Below are 11,153 nucleotides of genomic sequence, written 5' to 3' on the forward strand. Positions count from 1 at the left end.
GAGTTCAGGTGGTAGAGTCAAGTAAGAGAAATAGCAAGAGGAAGGAAAGTAATCAAGATGTATTGGTGCTTGCTCTGTTCCCAGCGCTCTATCTGCATAAACTCATTTACTCATTGTGACCACTCTACAGAGCGAATGTGGCTGCATCGAACAAGCAGGTCCACCAAACACAGAGCATGTCATTCACCTCCTGGGTCACATGGAGTAAAGGGGGGGGTGGGGGTTGCGGTGTGGAATTTGAACTCACATCTATCCGATGCCAAACCTTTGGCCTTCATTCTATTCCATCAACATGGATTAACTGGCCCAGCTGCCTTGGCTAAGTGGTTGACCTTTGACCTATGAAGCAGGAGATCACCTTTCTATTCCCTGTCAGGGCACATGCCTGGATTACGGGGGTCAATCCCCAGTGGGGGATGTGCAGGAGGCAGACAATCAATGATTCTCTCATCATTGATGTTTCTATCTCTCTATCCCACTCCTTCTCTCTCTGAAATAAAAAAAAAAAAAATTTAGAAAATGAATTAACCTGCCCGTACAGAGCAGAGTGGAACAAATTTGGAGTGGGCAGGAAGCACCTTTGTCTTGAACAGGAGAGAGGAAATGACGAATCTCTGGGCTACTCTCTGACTCTCTTCCTCTGATCGATTGCAGCTGCCTGGGCCTCCACGCCATGAACAGCACCCCAAGGGATGCCCAGGCCCCAAGCTACCGCGAGTGCCTCCTGCCTTCTGTGGCCCGGACCCCCTCTGTCACCCAGGTCACGCCAGCCAAGAAGATAACTTTCCTCAAGCGAGGGGATCCTCGGTTTTCCGGGGTTCGCCTGGCTGTCCACCAACGCACCTTCAAGAGCTTGGGCACGCTGATGGATGAGCTCTCCCAGCGCGTGCCCCTCTCCTTTGGGGTGCGCTCCGTCACCACGCCCCGAGGCCTGCATGGCCTCAGCACCCTGGAGCAGCTGGAGGATGGTGGTTGCTACCTCTGCTCCGATAGGAAGCCGCCCAAGACCTCCAGTGGGCCAGGCCGGCCGCAGGAGAGAAGTCCCTCTGCTCAGCAGTCCCAGGATGTCGAAGACCAGTGCGAGGGGCCAGGAACATCCTCTTCCCGGAAAAATCCTAAAACCCCAAGGAGGATAATGTTGGTTAAGAATGGGGACCCTCAATTCCAGCAGACAGTGGTCCTCAGTCACAGAGACACCAGGAGCCTGTCGGCCTTTCTCAGCAGAGCCACAGGCCTTCTTCACTTCCCCGTGAAGCAGGTGTACACGCCCAGTGGGGAAAAGGTAGGCTGTCGGGCATGATGTTTTCTTTAAAAAGTTCTCTGGACCTCAGAGCAAAATACTCAGATGGGATGGGGAGGTCATCCTTAAAAAGAGGGGCTGTTGCCCGGCCAGTGTAGCTCAGTGGTTGAGTGTCCATTATGAACCAGGAGGTCACTAGTTCAATTACATGCCCAGGTTGTGGGTTCAGTCCCCAGTGAGGGGCGTATAGGAGGTAGGCACTCAAGATTTTTCTCTCATCATTGATGATTCTCTTCTCTCTATCTCTCTCCCCCTTCTTCTATGAAATAAATGGGGAATATATATATATATATTGCTGTTGCCCTGCAGCTAATTAAAAGCAGATAGGGTGGAGGCGTTCATCAGTTAATCGGACAATTGTTATTCATATTATTAGCTACCATTTAGCGAGCACTTAGTGAGCCCCAGACACTGCCTTGCACACTTTCATGACTTTCTTCTCCAATTCTCCTATTATCCAATCTATTGCGTGAAAGTTCAGTGCAGGAAACAGAAACTACTCGATGTACCTTAAGCAGAAAGCAGTTTAATACAAGGCATCAGGGGGCTTCCAAATCTTCAGACATCTGGAGGGATGAAGTCTGGGCTACAGGATGGCTCTGAAACTCTGCGGGAGCTGCTACCTCTGCCTGGAGCTGCTGTGATCACTGAGCTAAAGCTGGCGTCTTGGCTGTGGCATGCAGGCTTCTGAAGCTGAGGTCTGGAAACTGTCGCATGTGCACCTTGGCGCAGGGGGACACTGGAACGCCGGCTCTGGCCATTGCTGCGGAGCTGCCACGGTCTCTGATAATGTGTTTAGAGCTTTCTAAGTCCTGCAGGACTGGGACGCACCAGAAAGACAGTGGGTTAGACATTGATGAATCTAGGGCATAGCCTCCACCACACCGACTCTCGCGGCAGTCAATATTATCCCATTTGTGGAGATAAGAAAATGGAGACACAGAAGTTACGTCATTTGCTCACAGCTGTATGGCTGCGAATGCTAGGGCCCTCCTTCATGATTTCAGAGTTGTGCTGTAAGAACACATCTAAATTGTGGTGCATTGGCGGTGCTCTAGCATGTGCTGCATGCAGATGTTACAGACAAATAGGACTGGGTCCCTACCATCAATTGGCTACAGTTGTGAGAGGGAGAGAGCAGGTGCAACATAAATTAATTGGAGGAAAAATTAGCATATTTCCGTATAGACTTACTACAGAGCTATTAGCGTTTCTGTAAACAAAGCAACTTCATTGCTCCCGGGACAGACTGTGTCACGATTATTTGATTATTCGTTTGCAGGCTCTCAACTGGATGGACACTCTCAATAATATTATTTTTTTTTCCTCATGAGTCCTAGACCTCTACCTCTTTCTAAAAAGGGAGCATCATTTCGCCTTGAATTCTGCTTTCTTCCTTGGAAAAGTCTGATTTTCTAGAAGCATGGCTACATCTGCAATTGGTAGAGTTGGGTCACCCACATTTGCATTTGTGCGATGGACCAGAGATCTGAACCAAAAGAGAAAAGTACCTGGTAGTTTGAGACCAACTTTTGATGAACTGGGTTGAGAGATCTGGTGGACAGCACACTGAATGTCATCGTGGGAGGAGAAGCTGCAAGCGTTCTCTCTTTTGTTTCCATTTCCTTGTTAATGAACATACCCTTCTAATTTGAGCAAATGAAAAAGAGCAGATTCAGCACTTTAAAGATGGAACTAAATTTCCCAACACTGCTCATTACAATGTAATGCTATAAATAGTGCAAACCCTCAGAAATGCAGGGGCCTCCGGGGCCAGGTGAGATTTTTCTAAAAGCAGGGACCTGTTTCCTAGAATGCAACCCAGCACTGATGTTGCCCACTCAACTCCCAGCCCAGGACATCCAGCTGGTGGGGCTGTGGCTGGGTGGGAAGGGGATGACAGGAGCATCTGGGCAGGAGCCTGGAGAATCCTTCCTTGGAGGAGACTGGGCTGGAAGGGCTCCCTGTGCAGAGAACAGTGTCTTGCCCTTCTCCACTCCACGAGGGGCAGAAGCAGAGGCGATGGGCTCAGATTATACTGGAAAAACACAGATCAAACCCAAGAGAGGGCTCTGCCTGGGAAAAGGTGGAATAGTGAATCAGGTCTCCATATGGAAGCTGGTTGCTTTAAAAAATGCCTATTCTGGGGGGGTACTAGTGTGGGCAGGGAAGCAGACCAAAGCTTCATGAAGTCTTTTCCAGCTGAAGCATCCAGCATAACCTCTAATCCACAGCCTCTTACAGGAGGGTGTAGGTGGAGAGGAAGATCCGGGGGTAGGACCTCAGTCCTGCACTGGTTATGGCAAATGAATGGAGATCCTTCCCTTGGATCTGAAATCTGGGGTGAAATGGGCCAACATCAGGAAAGGGCCAGAGAGAGGGATTCTTTCTCTACCTGTGTCTCCCCGAGCAGAAGAAAGGTTCTGCAGACCAGGCCTCCTGACTCAACACTCTCCTTCTTCAGGTGGGTTCTCTGAAGGCTCTTCTGCGCAGCCCCTCGGTGCTGGTGTGTGCCGGCCATGAGCCCTTCAGACCTCCGGAAGGTGCCAAAAGAAGTGGGACTGGAACTTTATCGGGGCAGACATCAAGGAACAAAAATGGTGAGTGGGTGTTGGAGTTTCCCCAGTGTGGTTTGCACTGGATGGTGGATCGGGAGAGCTGGGCAGATATTCCTTCTAGATAATTTAGGGATCCTGCCTTTGGCACCAATTCTTGGACAGCCAGTTGTTTGGGGTCTCTTTTGCTGCTTCTTCCTCATCACATCACCATCAACCTAGACCGGGTTGAACATTTGACTGGGGTATGAGAGAGGGAAGTCGGGTATTTAGAGATTTAGGATTAGGAAGAGATCTTCTACTCTAAGTTTCCAGGATCTAAAATTAGCTTTATTAAGGACTATGGCGGGCATGAGATTACGGAGGCCATGAGCTATAGGTATGTGGCATTTGCATCATTTAAGGGCCATGACTTTCTTAGACAACAGTGAGGGCCAAATGGGCTAAAACGAATGATACCCATCAATCATCTTTCCAACCCATCCATGTAAACATCCCACCATATCCACCCAAAGGCCTACTATGTGCCAGAGTTTAGGCTTTGTTATTTAAAAAAAACAAAACAACACATTCTTTTGAAAGCACAATTAACAATTATAGAAGAAGAGTTTCAGCAAAGTTATTGGAATGGCAATAGGAAAATTTTGGCAAGTCAACAAATAATATCCTTTGTGAAAAGCTGTTGAGAAATGACAAAAATGGTGTCGGTGATTGCCGCATGCCAGGCATGGGAGCTACAGAGACCCCTTAGCCACGGCCCCTCTCTGGAGGAGCCCCCCTTCTCATACGGTGCTTATGAAAGAGCAGTTTTACGAAACCTCCTGCTCAGATGCACTCATGGTGGTCTGCTCTTTTGCTGGCCACAGGCCCACCCTCCACGAGCCCCTTCCTCTTGTCACGTGTTAGCTCAGGAGATGAAATGAGAAAGCACTAGGGCTGCATTCTTTCTTGAGGTTCATTTCTTTCTGTCTGCAGTAGCCCCTTCTCCTCCTTTTTCATGGCGGGGCATGTAGGCTTGACTATCAGGACCTGCTATTGTGTGTCCAGGCCCTCCTTGCAATCATTTATCAACTCCAAAGCTTGATGAGTGTCAGGATGATAAATCACCACTAATAATTGCAAAGCATTTTACAGTTTGCAATCAGGTGCGTATGCAGCAGCTTATTGATTTTACTGCTGGGGGTGTGCGGGCGTGAGCAGGGCTAGGAGTTAGTGCTGGGCACTGCTACTCTGCCGGCTTCCCCTGCTGTCTACTGAGAACGCACTTTGTGCTAGTAATTCTGCAGGAAGTTTTGTTTGTTTGCTTGTTTGTTTTTAGGAAGTTTTTATATGCATTGCCTTGCATTGTCCAAACACACTTCCAAATAGATACCATTATTCATATATATATATATATATATATATATATATATATATTATTGATTGTTTACAGAGAGGAAGGGAGAGGGAGAGGGATAGAGAGCTAGAAACATCGATGAGAGAGAAGCATCAATCAGCTGCCTCCTGAACACCCCCTACTGGGGATGTGCCCACAACCAGTACATGCCCTTGACCGGAATCGAACCTGGAACCTTTCAGTCCACAGGCCGACGCTCTATCCAGTGAGCCAAACTGGCTATTTTACAGCTCAGAAAAGAGGCTCTGCCAAAAGCTACACAAATAGGAAGTGGCAGGGTTGAGACTGAATTCAGGCTTCAAGTTCATCTCACTTTGCTATGCAGATTCACAAACAGCAGACTGGGTGTTTGTTCTAGAATGGTTTCTGCCCTGCTGTGTTGTTTGGAGGCGGCAGGGTGTTTAGGTGTGAGAGGCTCCTGTCCGGCCTTTTTGCTCCTGCCCTAAAGCTCCCCCAGCCGCTCACTATCTTTTCCTCTTTCTCTTCCTCTGCATCGTGTGCCAGGGAGCTGGGGCCCCAAGGCCAAGCCAAGCATGACCCACTCGAGGTCCAGGCCGGGAAGCAGGCCGCAGCGGTCTTCCTTGCTGTCGGAGGGGGCTGGTCTCGGCGACCCCCTGGTGTCCCCGCATCACACCAGGGTGGGCCCTGCTCCCAACCGGCACCCTCAGGACATGCCTGCCCAGCTGGGTCCGTTGGTGGCCCGTGATGGAGTGGAGAAGAAGGTGCACTTGAACGAGGACGGCAGCCTGTCTGTGGAGATGAAAGTCCGCTTCCACTTACTTGGCAACGACATGCTCCTGTGGCCCAGGAGGGCCGGGAGGGCCAGTGGGCAGGGCCCTGTTCCCAGGGAGGCAGACCCCCTCCACTGTGTGTGGGAGGGCCACCCTGGGGGCTCCTCGGAGCCTGGGACACAGGGGCTGGGGACCCGAGAGGCAGGATGCACAGAAGCCTGTGAGCGAGGCCAGTGGCAGCCAGGGTCCGGATATGAGATCTGGACGAACCCCCTGTACACCGCCCAGAGAGAGGGGACGGCCTCCTGGGGGAGGTCCCGGCTGGCCCAGCACTCCCCCTGCAGGGGCCCCTGGAGCCGAGGGGTAGCCGGCAGGACAAGAAGCAGCCAGGACAGCGGCAGCCCTGCCTCCAGTGACAGAGCCCCCGGGGGCTCTGAGCCAAAGTCCTGCTGCTCCAGGTCCCCAGAGGGCAGCATAGGCAGCTGTGCCCTGCACCTGGCCTCTGGGGCTGCCCCCCAGAGAGGATCAGGGTGGGAAGTTGGTGGCACATCCCAGGCTGCTGAGGGCCCAGGTCCAGAGGGAGCAGGGCCGGGCAGCAGGGGCCACCGCTGCCTGGAACCCAGGGCCCAAGGCGTGGCGGGTGCTTTTTCTGATGCCTCAGTGAGTGCCGGGGCTCAGGAGGAGTCCAGTGAAAGGGGTGAGCGGCACCAGGGCCACGCCAGCAGGACCAGGCCGGTGACTTCCCCACGGAAGGCCACCCCTGGGGCAGGACCCTGTTCCTCTACTGCGAATCCCTCGTCTTTGAGGAACGAGGACCCACGGGCGGAGGGGAGTGAACAGGACACTGGACCCCCACAGCCCAGGGGTGGGCCTGGGAGGAGACTGCCCCTGGCTTCCGGCCATTTGAGCTCTGGGGACACTGCAGAAGGCTGTTCCCGGGCCTCCGCCTGCACCTCAGCCACAGGCAGGAGAAGAGAGCAGGAGAGCAGAGCCAGTGCCCTGTCCTCACCCAGCATCTCTGGCCTTGGCCGAGGGGCCCAGAGAGGTCGCCCCAGGCAGCACCACAGCCGGAGGCACACCCACTGCCCGCTCGACTCACCTGTGTCCAGGCCAATGCTGGGCCCCCCGAGCACAGGCAGGCTCTGCCCAGCCCACCCAGCACCACGCTTTTCTGGAAGCTCCTCTAACGCCAGGAACCCGGCCTCCCGGGACCCAGGGCCACCCTCCTTGGCCTCCCCTAACTCCCAGGACGCACAAGGGGTCAGCAGTGTCCCCGTTACTCCTGTGAGCAGTTCTGACTGTGCTTCCAATTTTTACCCCCCATTCTCTCCCTCTGCCGAGACCGAGTTCAGGTCACACTCACTCTCCACCACATCCGACCCTCTCAGCTCCCCAGGAGGTGGCCTGGGAGGAAAGGCAGGGGGCGGCCCCAAGGCTTCCCGGCCCTTGAGCCTGCCAGTTGGACAGCATGAGGGGGGCAAGCCAGGAGCCCACCGAGGGGGCTGCGGCTCACAGATGGGCACATCCCGGGCCTGCAGGGCCCATGGTGGTGAGACCCAGGCCTTGCTGGCCCCCCAACCTCAGGGCAGCAAGGGCCCCCTCTCTGAGCCCTGCTTGGTGTGCAGCGGGTACTGTCCCACTCCACCCAGGGCAAGGCCCCCTGTCAGGAAACACCCTTCATGCAGCAGCAACAGAGACCACAGAGACCATGGTGCTCACTGGGTGCCAGGGGCCGCCGAGCAGGCGGAGGAACCACTAGACGTGCAGAGCCCAGGGCCCCCCAGATCTCTGTCAGGGGGCATGGGGACAGCAGTCAGAGCAGTGAGAAGGGGCAGCCCCAGCCCAGGTCCCCGGCCTGGGAGAAGGTTCCAGGCACAGGTCACTGGTGGAGGGGAAGACCTGGAAGAACAAGAGGACACTGGTCGCATGACGCCGGGTGCTCTGCCCCGGGCCTCGCCCGAAGCCGTGGTCCGTGGATGGCTGAGCAACATCCCGGAGGAGCCCGTGCCCTTGAGCTATGAGATGGTGGGTGACAGCATGGAGGTGGCTGGGGACGGCCCGGAAGGCCCCACGGAGGACCCTGTTGACACACATCCCCCAGAAGGCCTGGAGGAGCCCTTTCAGGCCAGACGACCGTCCCTGGAAGGGGCCGCCAGCGAGAAGGCAGACCCAGAGGGAGCCCTCCCGGTGACTGGCGACGCTGGTCCCCAGCCAGAAGAGGGTCTTCCTCCCAGCAGGGCTGCGGAAGCCCCCGAGGAGGCTGGAGCAAGTGAAGGGGCAGCTGGGGACTGTGGTGGGAGCCAGTGTGTGCTTCCCCGCAGTATCTCTGTCTCCATACAGATCATGAAGGCACTGATGGGCTCCAAGCAGGGCCGGCCCAGCAGCCTGCCCGAGGTGTCCGGCCCAGAGGGCAGGAGGCTCGGCCACTCTGCCCGGGCCCTCATCACCTGCCTCGCCAGGCTCCACTTCTTCAATGAAGATCGTGGATCTCCCACCGGCAAGGCAAGGTTCACAGACTCCTCTCGGTACCAGGAGCTCCTGAGCACCTTGCAGGCCTCGTGGCCCGGGTGTGGCCTCAGGCGGGGTGAGCCGGACTCGGGCCCCCGGGGGTGCAGCAGGAGCCAGGCTCTGTCGGGCCTCGGGCCCCACGCTGTGACTGAGGCCTTCACACCAACGTCCTCATCTGGTGTGGACGTCGGGAGTGGTTCTGGAGGATCGGGGGAGGGCAGCGGACCCTGTGCCGTGGACTGTGCCCTGGTCTCTGAAAGGGGAGAGCTGCCCTCGGAAATCCCCTACCAGAGGCCTGACTCCAGAACCTCAGAGAACCCAGAGGAACCAGGAAATCATGAGTTGATTGGTTCCATGGCCTCTTCAAGTTCCCAAGCGTGGGCTGGTGCCACCAGGAGGGACGAGGCAGGAGGAAGCTTCAGGGAGCAGGCGCGGGGCAGGGACCTGGACCAAGTAGTTGAAAACAGGATGCAAGGAGAAGCGGTGCAGTTAGAGAAAACGCAAGAAGAAAAAGAAAGAGCAGAACCGCACGGAGAGGGTGTCCGTGGATTTCCAGAAGAGGAAAGAACCACCGGACAAGACTCAACAGGGGCTGGCTCTCAGGATGGGGCAGGTGCCCGGGAAGATGAGAGCATGCAGGAAGAGGAAGCAGGAGAGCCTGCCTCCGCAGCACTGCACCCTGCAGGGAGGGGAGAGAGGACCCTTGGTGGCCTCACTGAGAGAGACTCAAATGCCAGTGGGAATCAAAGCAGCCCCAATGCTGAGCCTGGTTTGGAGACGCTGCCCAGAACAGCTGACTCAGACCATGAGCAAACCCAGACCAAGTTCACCCAGGGGGCTGCAGAGCAGGGCACTTCTGTGGCTTACAGGGTGTCTCCTGACCCTGACCCCCTCTGGGTGTCCAGGCTGCTGAGGAAGATGGAGAAGGCCTTCTTGGCCCACCTGGCCAGCGCCATGGCTGAGCTCCGAGCCCGCTGGAGCCTGCAGAATAACGACCTGCTGGACCAGATGGTGGCTGAGCTGCAGCAGGACATGAGCCAGCGGCTCCAAGGCAGCACCGCAAAGGAGCTCCGAAAGATCCAGAGCCGGGCGGGGAGGAAGGCCCCGGGGCCTCCCAGGGTAGCCCTCAGGTGGGAGACGTCCCTGCAGACAGAGCAGCGCAGGAGTCGCCTCCAAGGCCTGCGCAACCTCTCAGCCTTCTCTGAGCAGACCCAGGCCCCGGGCGCCCCCTCCCTCTCCTTGGATTATGTGCCAAACCTCAGTGGAGCCCTGGGGACCCAGATGGGTGGGGAGGCCGGCGGGGAGGAGTTCTGTCCCTGCGAAACCTGTGTAAGAAAGACAGTGACTCCTGTGTCCCCGAAGGACATGATGGGCATAGCCAGGGCACCCATTAAAAAGGCCTTTGACCTGCAGCTAATTCTGCAGAAGAAAAAAGTAGGAAGTGCTAATGGGGAGACAGCAGGGACAGCCCCTGAGAAGACAGGGATGGAGGTGCTTCAGAGAGACCCCTCAGGGACAGGGACTGCCCAGGGAGCTGATGGAGGCCTGGAGCTGGGGTTAGGCCGGGGCCCTGGGGCAGAGGAGGGGGATGAGGATGTGGGCAGAGGTGAAGGTGCAGGAGGAGGAGAGGAAGAGGAGGCCACTCAGAAGAGAGGAGGGAACACAGGCCCCTGTGGAGGCTACCCCTTGGAGGCAGTCGGGTGGGAGGAACAGGGCGAGGGTGACCAGGGAGAGATCAGAGGTGGGGGCTCCGGGGCGGAGGTCAGTGTGCAGAGCGAAGGCTGGGGAGGCGCTGACCGAAGTCCAGGAGAACAGAATGACACCAGCGAGGTCCAGGATGTGGAAGGAGAGGGCCAGCCCGAGTCGGGAAGAGGAAATCTAGGCGAGAAGGAAGGGAGTTCACAGGCTGGCCCCAGGCAGGGCCAGTTGGGTGAGGCTTCTGGACACAGCAGCCCAGACCAAGATGGGGGGCCCACACCACCCTCTGCCTCAGGTGGAGACACCCCAGGCCACAGGTCAGGCCGGAAAACAGGCCTCTCCTCATCCAGAACATCATCTCTGGGAAACTGCTCTCAGCTCTCCCAGAAGGGCTCTGAGGAGGGGTCTTCAAATGGAGACATGAGCACGTTTGGAGATGAGCCCAAGGGAGTCCCGGGCTCCGAGAGAAACGGCACAGGCGTGTTTCCGGAAAGCTCCACTTCTGCACGAGAAGGGCCCTCCTCGGGCTCTGGGACTCCAGAGGGAGGGACAGATGAGGGTATGACTCCAGAGCCCAGAGCAGTCCAAGGCTCTGACTTAGGAGCTGAGACGAGAGTTAAAAGTCTCTCTGGGACAGAAATTAGGTTTGGCAACCTCGCCATGGACGGGACCCATGGCTTTGGCCACGACGACTTAGATTTCTAGAGATCCAGCGGTGAGGTGCCCATCAGTCGGCAGCTCTGCTTTTATTCGTGTATTGTCTACAAACCTGAGCGTGGCTCAGCCCCCTGGCAATGTACAAGGAGCATGGGGGAAAGACCAAGGACGTGCCAAGGGCACAGCCACACCATGCTGTCCTGGGTTCTAAATTCTGGAGCTTCAGAGGGCCTGCTGGCCCTCCCAGGCACTGTGTGAAGGTTATCTCAGCTCCGCCCTGCTGTTCCAGGTCAGCCTGCCCCTCCATC

The 11,153-nt window shown here is 56.1% G+C and overlaps 1 protein-coding gene across 1 annotated transcript; it reads left to right on the plus strand.

The window, feature by feature from the left end:
- Positions 1-673: 673 nt before the first annotated feature.
- Positions 674-10,893, plus strand: RP1L1 (RP1 like 1). The gene is made up of 3 exons (XM_070416953.1): positions 674-1,282; positions 3,765-3,900; positions 5,756-10,893. The coding sequence occupies exons 1-3, from the start codon at positions 674-676 to the stop codon at positions 10,891-10,893; spliced, it is 5,883 nt and encodes a 1,960-aa protein (XP_070273054.1).
- The last annotated feature ends 260 nt before the right edge of the window (positions 10,894-11,153 follow it).

Source organism: Myotis yumanensis, unplaced genomic scaffold, assembly GCF_028538775.1.
Source record: "Myotis yumanensis isolate MYYU_CA2020_CCGP unplaced genomic scaffold, mMyoYum1.0.hap1 SCAF_5, whole genome shotgun sequence".
Lineage (NCBI taxonomy): Eukaryota > Metazoa > Chordata > Mammalia > Chiroptera > Vespertilionidae > Myotis > Myotis yumanensis.

Bases quoted from the DNA above. Each gene is read 5' to 3' on its own strand.
- RP1L1 (XM_070416953.1), top strand. From the start codon at position 674: ATGAACAGCACCCCAAGGGATGCCCAGGCCCCAAGCTACCGCGAGTGC. The intron at 1,283-3,764 runs GTAGGCTGTCGG...CTCCTTCTTCAG, and splicing joins ACACGCCCAGTGGGGAAAAG to GTGGGTTCTCTGAAGGCTCT. The intron at 3,901-5,755 runs GTGAGTGGGTGT...ATCGTGTGCCAG, and splicing joins GACATCAAGGAACAAAAATG to GGAGCTGGGGCCCCAAGGCC.